Raw genomic sequence first — 20,649 nt, forward strand, 5'->3', positions numbered from 1 at the left:
AGAAGGCCCCTGCCCCAGGGCCCCTGTGGGAGTATGCCCCAGAGGTGTGTGTGTGTGTGTGTGTGTGTATGTGTGTGTGTGTGTGTTGGGAGATGTTTCTGCAAATGGATCAACTTGGAGAATGGCGCGTCCGTACGGTTTATGGGTGCACTGTGGCTGTGGGGCAATGTCTTCGCATTGGGGACGCCGGACTCTGGGGGTGATCTCAGCGCTTTGGGCAAGGAACAGAGAGCTTGCCCCCCTGGGTGCTCACTGACAGCGCCAGGACTCGCACCCAACAGCCCGCGGGGGCCAGGGGCGGGGCTTGGGGGCCAGGGGCGGAGCCGGCCGGGGGCGGGGGCGGGGCCGCGGTCGCTGCAGCAGCGCGGGCCGGGCCAGGGGGCGCCTCGCGCGGCAGCCGCTCGCTAGGGCAATGCAGTGAGGCTGGATCGGCAGGCGGGCGTGCGCGCGGAGCGGGGGCCGCCACCGCGCTGCAGAGATGTGACTCCGGCCGAGGGCCAACTGGAGAGTCGGCGCTGCGGGGCCGCGGGGGTCGGTGAGTGCGAGCCGCGGCGACACAATGGAGGGCGCTGCGGGGACCCCAGAAACTTTTCCCGCCTTAGGCTTGGGAAGACTGCGGGGGTCCTCGTCGTGTGCTTTTCTAACTCCCCTCCTGGGGTTAATCTGCGGGGTGGGGGGAGATGTGGGATTCGGGTGAGGGGAACCACAGTGCGGCGGAAGAGGAGCCGCAGAGGGCGGGGCGGGGGAGGAGGGGCTGGGGACCTTTATCGGGGAGGGGGACCTGCTCCCACTCCAACTGGGGATCAAGTCTCTGGGGAGGGTCTGGGGTGACCTCAGGTAAAGGCAGCTGGGATGTAAGGCAGTCCTGGCGTGCCCGAGTGACTCGTGTGAGCAGAACCTTGGAGAGGACCCGGGGGTCGCGTGGCAGGCGGGTCGGGGATGACTATGGACAGGATAGAGCCCAGAGAGCAAGGGCCAGACTTGGGGGGCGAGCAGCCAGAGGCACCTGCCGCAGGGCCTGGGGGCCAATCTCGTAGCCGGCGGTGGCCGCGCACTGCTGGGCAAGGGCGGGGGCGGGGAGAGGGCAGGGGAAAGCGACCGAGCCAAGATCTGAGGCTGGGGGACAAATGGGGGGAGGCTGCATACAATGAAGGGGGGTAGTTTCCGTTCCAGACGCGGGGCACTTGGCCTCTGAGAGAGGTCGACCAAGCTAGAGATAAGGACTAACCCTGTGCTGTGTCCCCACTTATGGGGGGACATGGACTCCCAGCTCCATGGAGACCCCACACATCCCGGTATCCCTCCTGCCTGGGCGGATAGGCCAGAGCACGGCCTGAGCCCTCACCAGGCTTCGCCCCGGGGAATGGCTTGACCAGCCCTGGAGGGGCGCGGCGACCTTGCCCCAGCGACGCTTCAGTGCAGCGGACTCCTTCCCCAGCCCTTGCTCTGTCACACCCAGGCCTCGCCGATTCCTTCTTCCTTGTCCCGGGTTCGCTAAGGGGGCGGCTCCTTGGAACGCGGACAAAGGCCCCTGGAGTGTGGCGGGCAGCATCCTCCCCGCTTGGGGCCCCAGCACACGCGCCACATTGGCTGTCCGACTGCGCCAAGATGGGGGGCACCTGAGCAGAGCCCAGGAAGCACCGGGGGGGGGGGGTCTCTGCAACGACAAGAGAGGTGGGGGAGGGGCCTGGCACAAAATCCCGGGCGCTTCAGCCAAGGAACGTTTTTCAGAAGTTTCTTCGGTGGGGACTAGGGGCTTTCGGGAGTAGCCAGACTTCAGTTAAACTGCATGCAAATGGCATGTAAATAGAATGCAAATCGGCATCTGTTGGTTGGGAGCCCTCCCAGTTTTCTATCCAAACTGTGGAGTGAACATTGTTTCCAAACCGTTCTCTGCTCTTAGTGAAAAGGGGTCAGTTGAGTTGGAGGGGGAGGAGATGCGAGGAGGAAGGACTCGCCGTTTGGGGCCCAGGCAGCAAGAGGCACAGTTTTTTTAGAAACATAAGCTAGAAATCGATATGGGTTATTATTATTTTTTAATTTCAACAAATGTTCTGGTCCCAGAACAGGGTGTAAAAGGGACTGGCTCTTGCTTTTATTGGGGGCCGGGGGGGGGGGGAGGCGGAAGACTGAAGGGGCCAGTAAAGAGAAACGAAGAAAACAGGAATGGCAAATAGATACCACACAGTCTCGCCACAGGGCTGCTCAGAAAATAAGACAGAGTGATGTAAAGAAAGTGACAAGGGTGTACATGAGAAGACTTCTGACAAGTGACATTTAAGTGGAGCCCAGCAAAATGGGGGCCCACCATCAGAAAGGAGATTTGGGGGAAAGACTGAACCAGGCTGAGGCTTGGAGTAGCTCAACAAAGGCCCCAGTGGCTGGAGCAAGGAGGCAGATTTGGGGTGGGGGTGGGGGAGTGGCGGAGTGGCGGGCACCAGCCAGATCACCATCTTTGCAGCAGTGGAAAAGGGCTTATTCTGTTTGGGCTAGTGAAGTCTCAGCGCAGAGGTCTGAGCAAAGGGTTCCGAGCGCAGAGCCACAGGATCTGAGCTTTCAAAGCTCCCTTGACCTAGACAAGGAGACCCACAGATGACAGCTCCCAAGGCACAGGGCGCCTCCAGGGACTCTGTGCCGTCTGTGGGGACCACTTTGACCCTGGCCAGCCCTGTGAGCCAACTGAAGGTGTGCCTGAGCTGTGGAGACCCACTCCTCACTTTGTAGCAGTTCTTACCCATCCTCACCAGAACTTCCTGCCCAGAGCTTCTTCTGGGGTTGGGACTTAGTCACATTTTCTTCTTGGAATTACAGCCCTAGAGGAACGGTCCACTGTGGAACTCGCAGCCAAGGATGCAATTTGCATTTAAATGATTGCTTTTATTTAGAGGCTGGGAGCTGCTTTGCATATTCATAGAGCTTGTTCTTGCAAATCCCCCCCCCCAGCCCAACTAGCCCCCCTCACAGAGCCCTCCCAAACAGCCCCGGGTCTAGTCCGCGTTGGGAAATGAAGATTAGGAGATCGCGTAACTTGGAAAAGATATCAGAGGCGGGGACTGTGGGATCTGGGAAAGAGCTTAATGTCAGGAAACCTTGTAACTGTTTAATCCAGCCAAGCAGGAAGTCACCGTGGGTCCCAGTGGGAGTGGGCAGGGACACCGTGTGATGCTGGGGTGGTGGGGAGACTGGTTCCTCCACAGCCCCTTCCTGGGCATCTGCCAGACATGGGGGAGGGTCAGAACAGGGTGCAATGGAAAGGCCTTGGGGGGTCAAGGTCTTGGGGGAAAAAAATGGGTTCTAGTGCCACCTTGGCCTGTAAATTCCAGTAAGCCTCTGGCCAAGTCCCTTTACCTCTTTACCTTCCTTGTCCCAACAAGAAACTGGAAATCGAGAATCTTTTTAAGAAGCAGATACCCCTCGCTTCCTCTGTGCCAGGCCCCAAGCCCAGTAATTTTCCGGTACTTTTCATATCAGCTTAATGAAGGTTGTTCGGTGAATCCTGTTTCATAGACAAAGAGACTGAGGCTCAGAGAGGTTAAGTAATGCCCAATGTCACAGAGTTCGGTCACATTCCCCTCTTCTGGCCTCCCTCCCACTGAGGTCTTCCACTCTCCTGGAGTCTGAAGGGACTGGAAACTGTGCCAGGTATTCATCTGGGTACTGAACTATTAAATATGCCCAGGGCTAGGAAAGCTCCCCCCCAACACACACACACACACACACACACACACACACACACCTGCTTATTTTCTCTTTCCCTTGCCAGTTCCAGTGCCTCCCCCATCTTTAGAGAGGGTGGAGTTGGGATGCCTCTGACCTGCCAGGCACAGGGAGGGGACCCTGGGTGTAGGATAAAAGTCCTGCAGACCCTTGCAGAGAGCAGTCTAGCCCAGGCAAGGTCAGAATGGGGTGTTCCAGAGTGGGTTTTGGTTCTCAGGTCTCACGGGTGGGTGGGAAGAAGGGGATCCTGGGTCCTGGGAGAAGGGCTACTGTCTGGTCTGCTGGAGTCCCCGCTTTGCCTCTGCAAGAGGGACTTAGGGTTTCAGGGCCCCCAGGCTGGCCTTGGGTCCTCCCCTCACAGCAAGGCTCCTGCTTAGAGCAGCTGCTGAGGGGGAACAGGAGCTTCTGGGGTTCCTCTGGGTAGACCACCCTCAGAGGCATCTGCTCTTCATGCCACCTCGAGACCTCTTTGCTTAGTGTGTGCTGGGGAGTTTGGAAACCAGCACTGGACAAACTCCCTGGGAGCCTCTTCCATCTCCGTCTCCATGGCAACTGCCCCTCCTAGGAAATCGGTTTCGGAAGAATTCGCTGCTTTGACAAGCCAGTATTTGCCCATCTTTTTTATTTGCTTAACATATTTTTTATATAGTGCTTGCCCCATGTTAACTGCTATCCTAAGTCCTAACTATTAATTATCTTAAGCCTCACCAACAACCCCACAAGATAGGCACTAGCGTCACCCCCATTTTGCAGATGAAGCAACTGAGGCAAGAAAGACTAAGTCAGCTACCCAGAGTCGCAGGGCGCTAGCAAGCGGCACAAGACAGTGCCAGGTCTTGGGGGTCTTGTTTTGGTTTTTGTTTGGTTGGTTGTTTTTGTGGTGCTGGAAGTGGAACCCCGGGGCCTCCTACATGCCAGGCAAGCCTCTACCACTGAGCTGCACCCGCAGCCCAGGGGCAGGATTTGAAACTGGGCGGTCTGGCTGTGAGGTTCACAGCACGCTGGAAGGAGCAGGGCTGGAGAACCCGGGCAGACCTTGCTGTCCTCACATGAGGGATCCTGCCTGCATTCTTTCCAGCCTCTGCCTGCCGCCTATGTGTGTGTGTGTGTGTGTGTGTGTGTGTGGATTGTGCCGTATATTTAAGAACATCTGAATGAGTCACATTTCTGGGAGCCTGGCTGGCAGCAAAAGTAATTAGTATGTGAGCCGAATCTTGCCTCGTTCACATTTATTCATTACTCCTTTGGAGGAGCCCCCCGCCCTCATCCCACGGATTTGTTGCCTAGTATTCCTGGCCTCCCAGCCAGCCAGCCTGGAGCTGCCTTGAAACCTCTAATCTGGTTTTGTTCTGTTGGGGGCTTTCTGCAGAGCTGCCTGATTGTTGCAGGCGAGAGACACCAGGTGGCTAATTTACCAGGATGGGGGCTCACCTGGTGGTGGTCACGTGCACCTGGGAGAGGGCACTGACTGCTTGGTCTGGCGCAGGGGCTGGTGAAGCGGAAGAAAGGAGATGGCCCCCTGCTGTCGTGTCCCTGTGCACCCTGCCTCAGTGTGCCCAAGCCTGGCCTGCAGGGCTGTGGAAGCTGTACCCACCCCTGAGAATCTATTTTTCTAATGAGCTCCCGGGCACTGCTGCTGTGGGCATCCTGTGATCAAATAATTGGGCATGAACACCCACCCTTGCAAGGTGACGGTAGGGTTAGAGATGGCTTTTATGAATTCACTCACTCAGCGACTGAGCGCCGGAACAAAACAGCCCAGAGCCTGGACTGCAGCGGGGAGGAAGAGATCAAAAGAGCAAAAAAATAAAATAATGGAAAATCGTGATGCATGCTAGAAAGCCAGTGGTCCACAGAGCTGGCCCAGTGCGGTGGGGGCCAGGAGAAACTCACTTAGATTCACTGGCCAGTAAAAGTCTCCCCCAAGGGACACTCTCTAAAGCCCTGGTCTACAGAAAGAGCCCAGGAACAGTGGTACCGTTGTTCGCCTCTGGGCTCCACCTTTGTCCAAGGATGACCTTGGACAAGCCACTGACCTCCCTGTACCACAGCGTTATCTCCTGTAAAATGGAGGCAATCAAGCGCTCACCCCGAAGGGATGTTCCCTAGATCCCCGGGAATTAAGGAGCAAGGGTAGTGTGCACAGGAGGGTGCCAGAACAGTCAGCAGGGACCATAGTTGTCCATGATGTGGAAACCCCTGGAAATCCTAGATGAGCCAGTGGCCTTGGCTTCCGGGGGAACACCTTGTTCCGTCGCGTGGGGTGGCTGTCACCTCATGGACATCCTCCTCAGCTCCCGGTTGCCTTCAGTTTCACCTACGCACTTAGACTTTGACTAGGGAGGACTTCCTGGGGAAAGGGGGCTGATTGAAGTGGGGGAATTTGAGGACTTGACCAGTGACAGGATCCCAGTTCCAATTGGCTTAGTTTGCCCTGGGGAAGCAGCTACGGCTTCACCCGTCCGATAGGCTCCAGCTGTGGGAGAAGGCGGCAGGACTCGGGTGCTTTACTTAGCTATTTCCTCTGGGTGAGCTCATACCCGCTCTCTCCCCGTGATGGAAAATGTATCCTTCTCCAGCGTCGGGTCTCTGTCCCTCTATCTTATCAGCCAGCACAAGAGAAGCTCTCTTTCCAGTTAACGCCAACCAAAATCCTAGGGTTGATTCCCACAGGTCTGGCTCAGGCCATCTGCCTTCCTGTGAACCAGTCAGTGTGGCCAATGGGGAGGACCGAGGGGCTGATTGACCAGACCTGGGTCAGACGTCCAAGGCAGCTTCTCCAAAGAAAGCTCAGGAGCTCTTCCCAGAAATGGGAGAATGGACGCCGGGCAACATAAACAACGGCTGTCCCGGAAAGAGGAGTGGGTTCCACCTGCAGGAATGGAAGCAGAAAGCAAGAGTGTATCCATTTCCTGTGTCAGCCAGGAGGCAGGAACTGGTGTCCGGGGTCACAGCCGTGAACACTCTGCACGGTTTCGGTAGCGCAGGCGCCATGATGGTGCTCCCATCATCTCTGCAGGCTTCCTGTTGTGGCTTCAAGGCCCAGCGGGGAGCAGGAGGAGGAGGGAGGAGCTGGGGAAACCAAGTCCCATCCACAGCCAGACCTGGAAAGAGGAGGACCTCTCCTGAGACCGTAAGCAGACACAGTTAGAGACGGCCATGTTCTTCTTGCAAGGAAGGGCCTTGGGGTGCAGGCCTGAGGCTGGGGCCCGGCTGGCTGCCGTCTTCCCCCCTGCTCTGCTCCCATCTAAACCAGTTTTCCCAGCCTTGGCACTGTTGGCTTTCTAGCCTGGATGATTCTATGTGGCGGGGTTTGCTCTTTGCATTGTGTGTCATCAGCAGCATCCATAGTCTCTGTCCACGTATCCAGTTGGGCTCCTGTCCCCAATTGTGACAAGTGAAAATGTCCCAGAATGTTGCCAACTGTCCCATGGCAAATTGTCCCTGGTTGAGACCCCCCTGGCCTAGGGGTACGTGGGTAGGAGGCATTGAGGGAGGGGTGGTGGTCAAGACCCCACAGAGGCTGCCTGAGTGTTTTGGTTGGGACTCTCTTAGTCAAGTTTGCCATGATGAGATGTCATTGGTGAGATCCACCCCAGGGCCCCTTTACCCTGTCGGGGACTGGTGGCACTTGCTTCTGACAGATCCAGTTTTTAAATTTTAATTCCCAGCATGATCCCAGACCTCGAGATCTGCATTTCTGTCTCGGATGATGTTTCTGCCGAGGGACATTGGGATATGCCCAGCGAGGGTGCAGGGTGTCACGCCAGCGCGAAGTTTTGAAACGTCAGGAGAGAAGTATTTTAATGTGTTGGGTTTTAAGTGGATCCATGTAAAGGACTGAGAGTCACTCCAGCCAGTCACTGCACAGGCTGCACGTGTGGACACAACCTAAATGGCTGTGGCCGGGCTCCAGCAAATGGATGCCGGCCGGTGGTCCTCACCCTGCCTTTGCCTGGGCGGGAGGCCGGGATGCTTATCTAAGGAGTCCCTCCCGCCTGCTGCCGCCTGCTTGGAGCTTGCCTTCTCTCATTTGTAGGCAAAGGAGGTGATCCCGCCACCCCAGGCACTGCCTCCTTTAGCAGCATCAATAATTGATGCCAGTCAATGGCCTCACGGCCAAGGCAGGATCTGAGATGCCCCTGGGATCTCCGTCCAGGAGCAGAGAGAGAGGGGTCGATGCTGCATTTACTTAAGAAGCCCTGGGGACAGGCGGATGCTGTGGAGAACACGGCCAGTTACAACCCCACGTGTGGGCTCAGCCGAGGACGGGGGTCCAGCTGGCTGGGAATGAGCATCGAGCACAGATGTGCTGGCTCCGGCTGTCTCATGACCAGGCCCCTTTCAAAAGCAGGCAGCTGTGGCAGAGAGACAGACTAAGTCACGTTCCCTCAGGGTTTGCTGAGCACTCCTTCTTGCCAGGTAGTGTAGTTTTGGACAGTGGTCCTCATCCTGTAAATCCCCCCGCCCTTGCCAGGGGACATTTAGCAGTGTCTAGAGACGTCTTGGATTGACGGTCACAATTGGAAGAGGGGACATGCTACTGGCATCTAGTGTGCAGAGGCGGGGCTGCTACTGGACATCCTACGCCACATAGGACAAGGCCCCCACAACCAAGCATGACCAGCCCAAGTGCCGATCATGCCAAAGTTGAGAAAGCCCAAGAGCAGGAGAGAATGTCCCAGCCCTGCCACATCTTTCAGCAGAGGAAGAGAAGAGAGGGGGAAGGAAAGTTTGAAACAGACCAAAACCAAAAAAGGCAGTTACAATTAAACTGAGAAGGAAGTAGATCAGAAGCTGCTGGAGAGACAAGGGGAGGTGACCTTGACCCAGGTCTCAGCCGAAGGCTTTCAAGCAGAGCCTGGCATATAGAAGGAGCAGCTTTCCCTGCCCAAGCAGAGGAGGCCAGAGGGCAAGAGGAGACTGGAGTTAAGGCCCTGCCGGAGGCTGGCCTGTGGGGTCCAGCTGGCCTGGGGTGAGAGAGGGTGGGAGGATCCTGCAGGCCTCCCAGGGAGAGACCCACTGGGGGGAATGAAGGGCAGATCCTGCAGAAACCCTTAGAGGAGGAAGATGGGGTGTTGGAGGGAGCAAGAAGCGGGGGGGGGGGGGAGGGCAAGGACGACGGCTCCTTTCCAGTGGCCAGTCCCCCTCGGTACCCACAGAAGCTGCCACAGTTCCCAGTGTCTGCAATACCAACATCTAGGGCTCCCTCCAATCCCTCTCCTGGGGCCTAGGCCGCTATCCGCACCCTCAGTTCTCCCTAAATTACTCACAGTGCCTGACACAATGTAAACAGGTGTCACACCACGTCACCTAGGGGACAGTAACAAGAACAAACGTCTGCGCACTTTCCCCATAGCCTCCATCTGGGGAGGGCCGAGTCCATGGGTACAGGAGGAGTGACTGGACCGTCCCCAATGCTGGGGAACTTCTGAGAGGGGTTGCTTCTAGGAGTTGGGTTGAGTGACCTGGTGCCAGTATCACCTTCTGGGCACCCTGTTGGGTCACCTGTAAAATGGAGGTCACAATAGGACCCGACTCATGATGAGGCATTGTGAGGCTCAGATGGGCCCAGTTTTTGGCTGGAGTGGGGTCGGGGATTGTTGGCTGTGGGTACTGAGCAGGAAAGGGGCCAATGTGTGCCATCCTTGACCTCCCAGCACGGCGCCTGGCCCCCCGCCGTCTCTTGAAATTTCGTTGTAGTCCCCTATTTTTGAGGAGGTTAGATGTGGTGCAGAATATCACATTTAAAGAATACAAAGAGTGTACAGGGAAGGTGAGTCCCCCTCCCACCTGGCCCTCCAGCCACGAGTGACAATGATTCACGGCTGTTCGAGACACAGGGGGTGCAGGTGGCAGGCGGAGTCCCCCCACAAGGGGGGACTGGCAACACTTTACCCATGTGTCTCAAGGGCACCACGTGGGCCAAGGTTTGAGATACGGTGGGTCTTCTTCAAGAAGTCAGGAGAACGGGAACCTCACAATGAACTTATCTTCCTCCCCAACCCCCTGCCTTTTCTAGAACGTTCCTGGTGCCAGAGAGAAAGATGAGAACCCACCAGGTACTCGTCCTCCTCCTGCTCATGGTGATCACCTCCGTGGCCTCTGAGAACTCCAGCACGTCCCGGGGCTGTGGGCTGGACCTCCTCCCTCAGTACGTGTCCCTGTGCGACCTGGACGCCATCTGGGGCATCGTGGTGGAGGCAGTGGCCGGGGCGGGCGCCCTGATCACACTGCTCCTGATGCTCATCCTCCTGGTGAGGCTGCCCTTCATCAAGGACGTGGAGAAAAGGAGGCCCGTGTGCCTCTACTTCCTCTTCCTCCTGGGGACCCTGGGCCTCTTTGGACTGACCTTCGCCTTCATCATCCGGATGGACGAGACCATCTGCTCAATGCGCCGCTTCCTCTGGGGGGTCCTCTTTGCGCTGTGCTTCTCCTGCCTGCTCTGCCAGACGTGGCGCATCCGGAGGCTGGTGCGCCAGGGCACGAGCCCGCCAGGCTGGCAGCTGGTGGGCCTGGCGCTGTGCCTGATGCTGGTGCAGGTCATCATCGCCACTGAGTGGCTGGGTCTGACGGTGCTGCGGGACTCGAAGCCGGCCTGCGCCTACGAGCCCATGGACTTCGTGATGGCCCTCATCTACGACATGGTCCTGCTCGTGGTCACCCTGGCCCAGGCCTTCTTCACGCTGTGTGGCAAGTTCCTCAGGTGGAAGCTGAACGGGGTCTTGGTCCTCATCACATCCTTCCTGTCCGTGCTCATCTGGGTGACCTGGATAACCATGTACCTCTTCGGCAACGCCATGATAGAGCACGCAGACAGCTGGAGTGACCCCACCCTGGCCATCGCGCTGGCGGCCAACGGCTGGGTCTTCATCATCTTCCACGCCATCCCCGAGATCCACTGCGCCCTTCTCCCGCCCCTGCAGGAAAACCCACCCAACTACTTTGACACGTCTCAGCCCAGAATGCGGGAGACGGCGTTCGAGGAGGACGTGCACCTGTCGCGGACCTACATGGAGAACAAGGCCTTCTCCATGGACGAGCACAATGCAGGTAGAAGGGGCAGAGCTAGGTGGGGTAGGACCTCAGGTCATTTCTACCACAAAGACGCTTACCGATGGAGATAGGTAGCCCCAGACCTGGGCGCCGTCCTAGCAGAGCAGAATAATCCCCGACATTGGCCCCTGGGCCCACACTGGCTTAAAGATGGATTTTTAATTTAGCTGTTTTGTCTCCCCTACCAATGTCTTACTCATGATATCACAAAAATTCAGCTTTCTGGCTTCTTTTGAAAAGTCAGGGTCTGGGGCTATGCAGGAGGCCCTGGGTTTGATTTCCCATCACTGCAAAGAAAAAAATTGGATCTGGCAACACGGGACTGACCTTCCCAAGGCTCTACCTCTCACCCTTCCCGAGGGGTGACTGCACCAAGATGGGGGTCACCTGCTGCTCAGTGCTCTCTGCCCCCTGCCAGGCTCCTGACCCGCCACCATACCACATTCACATGAATTCCCTGGCTCCCCAGAAGCGTTTTGAGGGTGCAACCCCTGTTCTTGATGGATGCAGGACACCATTGGGGGGGAAATGTTCCTGCCCCTTCCCCTACCTCAGTCACCAGGAGTGTTCAGGTTTGGGCCCTGAAGTTCCATGTCTAAGTTCAAATCCTGGCTTTACCACTTCTCAGTGTGCAGCTTTGAGCAAATTACATCACCTCTCTGAGCCTCAGTTTTTCTCCTCTGTGAAATAGAAACAATAAGAAAAATGTACCTTGTGCAGCCATCATGGGAAGTACCACCACTGAGCACCAGTCTCCCCTGGTACCTGGCAGGTTGTATGTGCATCTCAGTTGAGTTCCCTGAGAGTGGAATTTGAGAGAAGGGCTTGGATGTGAGTGGTTTACTTGGGTGGGGACCATGCAAGGGGGGTGGGCAGGGAGAGTCAGACGCCCACACCAAGGGCATTGATGATCTGATGGCCGCCATGGAGAACCGGGCCTCTGAGTGTAAAATGGGTCCCTGAACCAGTCCTGGAAGGACAGGAGGCTGGGGCATCCATCACCGACACCTCCCATTTCCCAGGGTCCTTATCATCCACCATCACTCCTGGTGAATGGGCTGAACAAATTCCACCAGATCCCAAGGCAGAAAAACAGATTTGGTGGGACCTGAGGTGATCTCATTTGGGAACCTAAAACTCTCCTACAGCTGAGTTCAAAGGTGAGGTCATAGGAGTCCTGGGGATGCCATACAGGTACCCCAGGGACCTGCCATCAATGCTTGAGAGGTGTCCCTTAGAACTATTACTTGAAGGGGGTTGGCTAGGTCCCCAGCACTTGAGATGAAATAAAATGACCTTTCCTCCGGTACCTGAAGATGCCTTGGGGCTACAACATTAATAACAACAGATAAGAACAGCAACCACCATGACTTTGCCTGGGCGGCGGGCACAGACCTGCTAGGCACCGCCCTGACTTGAGCCTGTCCTACCCTTCAGTCGGGAGGAGGTTGGCTCTGTCAGCGTCTCCACCCTGGAGATGAATGAACAGAGGGAAGTGCTAGGAACCTGTGCCATGGACACACAGCCAGGCACTGGCCCATTCCGGATTGTCAGGGCTCCCTCTTGATGTTCCCTGCTAACTGGGGCACAGTCATAACACGGGGTCAACCTCCCTGCATCCAGCACCATGCCCACCTGTCTGTCCCCTGCAAGCAGGAGGAAGCACACTGAGCCAGCAGTTCCTTCAAGGCCACCCACCTTCCTCTGTCCCACCTGACTGTGTCCCCCTTTCTCTACGCCCCTTGCCCTGGCTGAACCCACAAGAGGGAACACCTGTGGCCACCTCTGGATAGGGCTGCAGGTTGTTAGGTGACCCTTATCCAAGCTGCTTTCTTCTTGTCCAGAAGGAAGCTGTGTCTGGAAAGATGCAGCAGGGAGGGCAGTGTTGGCCCAGGTTGGGGACCGCTCCCTGGGATGCTGGAGAAGATGGGGTCAGGATGCAGCTGACCCCTTCAGGGAAGGTGGTGGGCAGAGGCCAGGAGGCTAACCAGTTCCTGGGGTCCTGTAGAGCCACCACTTTGCTGGCTCCTCTGGGAGAGAGGATCCTCTTTATCTGAGACCCCTGGACTCCAAGAAAGCAAGAACTGAAATGGGTGAAAACTCATGCAGTCAAGTTTTCCTGGAGAACTGGTCTGTTGCCTTGTTAGATTCTCAAAGGCGTCTGTGACTCCCCAGGAGGTCATGACCCAGTGTTGTTGAATGTGTTGGTTTGACCTTCTTGCAGTAAAGCCAGCACTACCCAAATTTCTGGGCCCTTAAAAGCAAGGACAGCCGGGTACGGTGGCGGTGGCGCACACCTATAATCCAGGGGCTTGGGAGGCTGAGGCAGGAGGATCATGAGTTCAAGGTCAGCCTCAGCAACTTAGAGACCCTGTCCCTAATTAAAATATAAAAAAGGGCTGGGGATGTTGCTCAGTGGTTAGGCGCACCTGGGTTTAATCGCCAGTGCCAAAAAATAAATAAAATAAAAGCCAGGACAGCCCCACTTCACTGTGTGCCAGGCACCATTCTGAGCATTTCAGTGGTCCATCTCATTTCGTCTCTACAGTAACACCATGAGGTCTTTTTTGCAGGCAGGAAACTGAGGCACAGACAGGCTAAGTGACTTGTGCAAGAGGCAGAACCAGGGCTTGAGCCCGGGCCTCCTGACAGAGCCCACATGCTTGCCTACTCTGCCACAAAAGTACCTTCCTCTTAAAGCATGTTAGTGTCTCATCTCAATGACACATCAGGGCGGCTCTGTATTTTTGGAAATAGGAGGATTGTCAGACCCATTTTACAGAGTCGGAAACCGAGGTCCTGGGGACATCAGGCAACATGTGTAAATTCAACATAGCAGAACAGGGAGGGGGGAAAAACTAATTTTTGGAATCCCATGGTACTATTTCTTGTAAAAATGTAGCCGGTAATTCATATCCACAGAAGATCCAGAGATTAAGGGACCTGGGGCTCAGGTCGGTGGCAACAGTGCCAGGGCTAACACGGGGGCAATGGAGGGTCTGGGAGATACCATACCCCCAGCCCCATGTGTTTCACATCCCATCTGTTTGGAGGTGGTCCAAAGCCAAAAACAGGTTGTCCTTCCATACGCCTGTGTGTGTGTGTGTGTGTGTGTGTGTGTGTGTGTGTGATGCTGGGGATTGAACCCAGGGCCTTGTGCATGCCAGGCAAGCACTCTGCCAACTGGGCTACATCCCCTGGGCCCATATGTCTCTTTTCCATAACAAAAATGCTTTTTTTCTTTCTGATGGTAGAGGAGCAGCAAGAATTGTGTAGAATCAGAAAAGATTCATGGAGGTAAAAATAAGAGAAGTTGCTAAAATCCCCACTTCCCCAAAAGAGCTACTCCCGAAGGTTGGTTCCCGCCTTGCCAAACATCTCTCAGGGCGCAGCGCTGTACATCTACTCCCCCCCCCCCCCGCACCACATTAGGACAGAGCGGCTCTTAGCCAGGCTGCGCGTCGCCAGCACCTGGACTGTCGAAGAAAGTGACCAACGCCTGCAGCCTCCATCCGATTAAGTCTGAGTTAGGAATTGGGTATTTTTCAAGCTCGCCAAGTGAGGCTAAGACGGAACCAGGTTGAAACCACTGGACGAAGCGGTGGTGGTCTCGTCCCCACCTCCGTCAGTGTTGGGAGGGCCTCTCCAAAGGTCAGCAGAGGCAGTTCCCATCAGGCGCCCTGATTTACTCTTCTGGTCTTCGACGGGTCAATGTCCTGCTCGCCTACACCTCTCCGCGGTGCTGCAGTAGACATCCTTACCCTTCATCTTTCTGCTTTGGGTCAATTAACTCCTTGCAAAATAGTTCCTCTCCAACGGCTGGGATTATACCCATTCGCCACTCGTGCCCGGCCATGGCTGGCACACCAGGCCCTTCAAATCGGATGGCACCCCGGAAAAGCAGACTGATTTACTGTCCCCCACTTGATAACTGCATGACAGCCACCCCCATCCGCACCCCTGCGCCCGCACACACAAGCCTTTAGCACCCTTCTGGGTGTAGTCAGAATTTGTTTTTTAGTGGCCCTCTTTTGGATCATCCCAAATGTGTCTTCCACCATATTTCACGGGAGACCAGGCATGACAGGCCTCAGGCAAAGCCAGTTCCCTCAGAAAGCTCTCCCAGAGAGTGAGCTGGAGTCCTGGCTGGGAAGGCCTTTATTCTAGAAACTCTTGCTTGGCTGGCTAGGGTCCATCTGGGCACGCTCTCTTGCCACAGTAGGAGCAGCTGTTGGTATCTCCAGTGCTGACTTCAGCCAGTTTGTATTTTAGGAACCTGGCCCCATGAGGGCCCTTTACCCTTGAGCCCTTGGGTCTCAGACTAGCCAGTCCCCAGGAGCTGCAGTTGACCCTGTTTCTCTTAGCACCTGAAAGCCTGCAGCTTTTCAGGCTCCCTTGAGACTCAGTCCTTCCCTGAAGTGCCGGGAGATGGGAGGGAATTCATCAGGCTGTACTGTGGCTTGGCCAAGCCCCAGCAGCCTCATCACATATCTCCTTTCCTCCCAAGAGAGCCCCAGATATATACAACTTCACCAGCCTGGGGTTTATTAATAAGTATCAACAAGGCACAGATATGCAATAAAAGGTAAAAATGGGGGGTGTAGCATCTTGGATCACATCTTAGAAAGCTTTAACAAGGCATATTAAATGTTCACCTTCCAAAGGAGCTAAAAAGAAAAGTATTTTCTTCTGTTAGGACTTTGGGCTCTAGAGTCTCATTAGGACCAAGGGCTATTTAAACTGACTCTTTGGCTGGGGATGCAGCTCAATGATAGAGCACTTGCCTAACACTGCAAAGCCCTTGGTTTGATCCCCAGAACCACAAAGATACATAAATAAACTAACCCTTTGCTTCCTGGTGGAAGATCCTGAGTTGACTTTGGTGGCAGGGCCTCGCTTGCAGGGTCTACAGGAGAAAAGGCTGGCATTTGACTTATGAGCTCTGATTCCTGCAGGGACCCCCTTATGGGAGAGCACTGCTTGCTTTTCGGATGTGGCCTGGGATGAATGAATCGACTGTGCATTAGTCAGGCCTTTTGAAATTAGTTGCAAGTAATTAAAACAAATCCAATTTGAATAGGCTAAAGCATTAAACAAGCCAAATGTACTGGGCAACAGGCTCCGGGAATGGTTAGATTCTGGAGACTCAAGTTATGACAAGATTTGGTCTGTCTCCATCTGGCTATTTGGGGTCATGGCCGCCCACAACTCCAAAGGGGTGGAAAAGGGGGACATTTCCCAGGAGACTTGAGCAAAATCCCAGAGTTAATTTCTATTGGACACGAATGCCTTTCCCTTGAACCAATCAGCGTGTTCAGGGAGATGGGAAGCCCTGATTGGCCAAACCTAAGTCCCGTGGCCACACTGAGGCCTGGGAGAAGGCTGTTGTAGCCGGCACTGAGGGGGCTAGAATGTTAGGAGGGCTATTCATCAGCGGAGGAACCACAAGTAGCCACTAGAGAGAGGGCCCCTCTGGCCAAGGCACCCCACAGACGACAGCAGAGTCACGCCTTTGTTTCTGTGAAGAGAATGTGTTTGGAGGCCAAGTTCCCAGCCGCAGCTGCTGGGTCTCTGCATTACAAGGAAAGCTGTGTTGGCCTTCCCTCTCCCCAGGCAGGCCTAGGCTAGGAGTTGGGAACGGCATAGACCATGTCCCACTTGGGTGCTGCTCCCCAGCCATCTCATGGACACCTCCCAGGAAGGGCAGCTTCTTGCCCAGCAGCATGTGTAATGAGTTGCTCCAAGGCCTGGAGCTGCCAACGCCAGAAGTTTTCCTGCTTCCATTTTTTTTTTTTTTTTTTTTGGCCCAGTCTGGGCTGAGTTGTCCCTAGCATCACTTAATTCAAGTTATTTCTAAGTAATAAAGTGTGATTAAACACATAGTATCTGGAGCCAGTGTGGTGTGATAGTTATGAACCCAGACTCTCTGTAGAGTTTGAATGCTAGTCTGCCCCTTACTTGCTATGTAACCTTGAGCAAGTTACTTAACCCCTCTGTGCCCTGAGTAAAGTAAGAGTATAAGTACCTATCATGCTATGAAAATGTAATGCTAAGAAAATGAAATGAATATATATGTGTGTGTGTGTGTGTATATATATATATATATATATATGTAAATTTTGTCATGTATATATGACAGTGCCTGGCTCCTGGTTGGTAATCTATGAAGGATAACTAGGCTGATTCTAGAACCTGCCCCCAAGTAATTAAAAAAAAAAAAAAAAAACTCAGGCTGGGCACAGTGATGCACACCTGTAATCCCAGCAGGTCTTGGGAGGCTGAGGCAGGAGGATTGAGAGCTCAAAACCAGCTTCAGCAGTTCAGCAAGGCCTTAAACAATTTAGCAAGACCCTGTCTGTCTAAAATACACACACACACACACACAGGGCTGGGGATGTGGCTCAGTGGTTAAGTGCCCCTGAGTTCAATCCAGGGGGCCTATGGGGTGGAGCCTAGGAATATGCTAGGCAAATGCTCTACCACCGAGCCACACCCTGTGCCCTAAGTCTCTTTTAGCAAAGCCAATTTAGTACTTTCAATGAAAATGAAGAAGATGAAGACCCATCTGGCAATTTGATTATGTTATATAGTTTTTCCTTTTCTTTTTTTTCTCCTTTTTTTCTGCAAGTGCTAGTGATCAAACCTGGGACCTCATACATACGAGGCGAGTGCTCTACCACTGAGCTACACCCAGCCTCGTTTTAAGTTTATGGAAAACAAAATCATCTCAACCTGCATGAGTCACATATTTACTGCAGTTGATAAGGCGACATGAGTACATGATTATTAGCTGTGTGTGGTGCCGGGGGGCAGCCCAGGCCTTGCACATGCTAGGCAAGTGCTCTACCACTGAGCCGCGTGCATCCCAGCCATACAGTCCAAATTTTAATTAGACCTCACTCTTTGTATTATACAGATCTGTGGGTTTTGACAAAGCACATCATGGCATGTGTCCACCCAGTGGTATCATACAGAATAGTGTCACGGCACTGAAATGCCCACACACCTCCTCTTCATCCCTCACCCCACACCAACCCGACAACCAGTAATCTTTTACTGTCTATAGTTTTGCCTTTTGCAGAACATGATGCAGATGGAGTTCCCCAGTGTGAGCTTTGACAGACTGGCCTCTTTCACTTAGCAATAGGCATCTGGGGTCCCTCCATTAATTTGGTATTTCTTTCCCAACAAGGAAATTTGACTCCCTTACAAGTACAGCAGAGAACACCATTTAACCACCTTTCAGAGGTAAAAAGTGCTACCTTATATTGTCATCATTGTTTCAGATCTCTGGGGACAGCCGCTTGCCAATGGTGACAATATGGCTGTGTTCTTGGCGGTTCCTACCTCTGTGTGGATCCAGAAGCAGTGACCATTTCTGAATGGTGTGACATTGCCCCTGTCATGAGTGGTATTCTGCAGTGAGGAGAGGAGCTCTTTTGTCAAAGGAGACCTGAGGGCTGCAGAGGGGCTTGTCACCCAAGGCCTGCAGGGGCCCTGTGTGAGGGATGGGTCAAGGGTCAACCCTGGAGCCCCCTTCCCCCCATAGCCTGAACCCTGGACTCTACAAACTTCCCAACCCACTGAGAGGGGTCAGGCTCCTGAGAACAAAGCCCCTTTGTGACTTGTTTTGAATCAGCTTGTGACAAAGGGGCGGGGCTATGCGGTGGCTGGGTGGGGGTGCCCAGAGCGCTGTTGTTGATGCAAGAGTAAAAAACAAAATTGTGTCTCTTTTCTTTTTTCTTTTTTTGGTGTTGTCGGACTGCCAATGGCTCCCTCCCCTCCCCCCTCAGCTCTCCGGACAGCGGGATTTTCCAATGGCAGCCTGGGGAAGAGACCCAGCGGCAGCCTGGGGAAGAGACCCAGCGCACCCTTCAGAAGCAACGTGTACCAGCCAACCGAGATGGCCGTTGTGCTCAATGGTGGCACCGTAAGTATCAAGATGTGATGTTTGGGCAGGAAGCCCGAGAGCTTGGGGTGTGGGAGCAGCTTCCACGGGGCACCCTTCTCTGGATGTCCCTGGCAGCTAAGCGCATGTAGTGCCGCCGTTCTCCTCTCCCTCTCCCCACCTTTCTGCACACACTGGAAATCCACCTGTACCTAGTTAACCACCTCTAGATTCATCTGGAAGAGGACCTGTTCTTGGGGCTCTAGTATCCAGTGGATTCTTTGGTTTCCACTAACACCGCCCCCAGCCTTCTCCCTGGGAGGTTGACTTGAAGGACAAGCCCACCAAGACAAAGCCCCCTCAGGTTTTGCTAGACTAAGTCCCCCCGGTCGCACCTCTGCCCTCGTGCCCCAGCTGTGTACCAGTTTCCCCACCCCAGCTCCCTAAGGGACATCTTAAGGAACGGAGTTGATGGCCATGTGTCCCTCCGACAGAAGCAGGTTCGCTCTCTGATGCCAAACAGACCCGCAGCAGAATTGCCACCCTTTCCATTCGCCTCCGTGGAATGACATCGCTGTTTCTCCACAATCCAAAGACATGCTCTCATCCCCATGTTTAATTTCCAAACATAGCTACATGCTTCTCAGAAATGACGCTGAGCCAGTTTACTTGTGTAAATTGGATTTCCATCCTTTATTTCACGTGCTGATTCCATAATCTCTTCTTTTTTTTTAATGGGAGTCAGGGATGATCTTGACCTCTCGAGGGGACTTTGGTTTTCCTGACCTTGAATATGTGCTAGGGTTCGGTCTGTGTTGGTTTGGAACATGCTCAGATAGAATCACAGATTGACATTGTAACACCCCCCACCATCTCCTGGGCTGTTTTCCTGTCCCATGCCGAGAAAAGCTCGACTCACAAAATGGCCTGTGTGTTATAATTTGGTTAGAAAAGGTCCTATTGGTTGCTCATAAGCCCTCCTGGATCCTTCAAGGATTAAAGAAACAAATGCCTTAGGGCTAGATGGTCACAACCAGAATCCGAGAAGCACAGCCCACGCAGGTTGCTGCTTTGCTTGGTTTTATTTGGCCCATCTGGGGAGAAATCGAGGTCACTTACCTTTGGCACGTTGTGAGCACATCGGTGTCTGACGTTGACTTTGCAAAGCACGGAGTTCTCAGTGTGTTATCCTTATGTTATTACAGATCCCAACTGCTCCGCCATCTCACACCGGAAGACACCTCTGGTGAACGACTTTTAAGTTCCAGAGAATAAGAATCTCTCTTACCAATTTCATTCCCTGGCCGTGTCTTTCTTGAGGGAGAAATCAGTAACAGTAGCCGAACAAGGCCGCCTCTCAGCCAGGAGAGCTGGAGTCCTGGGCAAGGGGATCTCATGTACATGTGAACACTGATGACCTGAAAAGCTAACACTGACTGCCCACCCCGCCCCCGCCACACACACAGACGCCCTGGTCATGCTGAGCAGCCTCAGTCCCCGCACACTAAAGCCAAGCTAATTGCAAATAGTACTAGGCTCATCCAATGTGGCTGGGGAGCCTGCTCCACCCTTGGGGCCAGGCTGATATGGGTTGCTTAAGGGGGCCCTACCCCATTTCCCTCCCTGGCAAGCTCTGGGCCCCAGGTAGCCTCTTGGAGATGACCTTGACCTTGAGGATGACTCATGGAGCCCAATCCCTGGCTGGCCTGGTGGTTTTCACATATCAGGGGAATTAAGGAGGCTGAGGGTTGATTCCAAGGCGAGGCCCAAACAAATCGTGGGGGGGAGCTTTATGGCCACTAGTGGTGGAGGGGCCCTGGCATGTGCCAAAGAAAAGGAGACTCTCCAGGCCTTGAAGGAACCACCACATTTAGTTCCTTCTATGGGCCTCTTGCCCTAGAGCCAAGGGCAAGAGAACAAGCCCCACGTCCTCCTTGTAGAGTCATAGAAATACTCTGGCTAGGGACAGCCACCCCTCCCTCCCGGCC

At 54.3% G+C, this 20,649-nt stretch overlaps 1 protein-coding gene across 1 annotated transcript; it reads left to right on the top strand.

Moving 5' to 3' along the window:
* Positions 1 to 380: 380 nt before the first annotated feature.
* On the top strand, positions 381 to 19,957 carry Gprc5b (G protein-coupled receptor class C group 5 member B). The gene is made up of 4 exons (XM_046434832.2): positions 381 to 535; positions 9,740 to 10,770; positions 18,567 to 18,703; positions 19,867 to 19,957. Exons 2-4 carry the CDS (start codon positions 9,765 to 9,767, stop codon positions 19,909 to 19,911), a joined length of 1,188 nt encoding a protein of 395 aa, XP_046290788.1. The 5' UTR covers positions 381 to 535; positions 9,740 to 9,764; the 3' UTR covers positions 19,912 to 19,957.
* Positions 19,958 to 20,649: the final 692 nt, after the last annotated feature.

Source organism: Marmota monax, unplaced genomic scaffold, assembly GCF_021218885.2.
Source record: "Marmota monax isolate L192 unplaced genomic scaffold, Marmota_monax_Labrador192_F-V1.1 WCK01_AAM20220418_F8-fsc00035, whole genome shotgun sequence".
NCBI lineage: Eukaryota > Metazoa > Chordata > Mammalia > Rodentia > Sciuridae > Marmota > Marmota monax.

Excerpts from the sequence above, each read along its gene's own strand:
- Gprc5b (XM_046434832.2), top strand. The coding sequence starts at position 9,765 with ATGAGAACCCACCAGGTACTCGTCCTCCTCCTGCTCATGGTGATCACC. Across the intron at positions 10,771-18,566 it reads CATGGACGAGCACAATGCAG|CTCTCCGGACAGCGGGATTT; the intron begins GTAGAAGGGGCA and ends CTCCCCCCTCAG. Across the intron at positions 18,704-19,866 it reads TTGTGCTCAATGGTGGCACC|ATCCCAACTGCTCCGCCATC; the intron begins GTAAGTATCAAG and ends ATGTTATTACAG.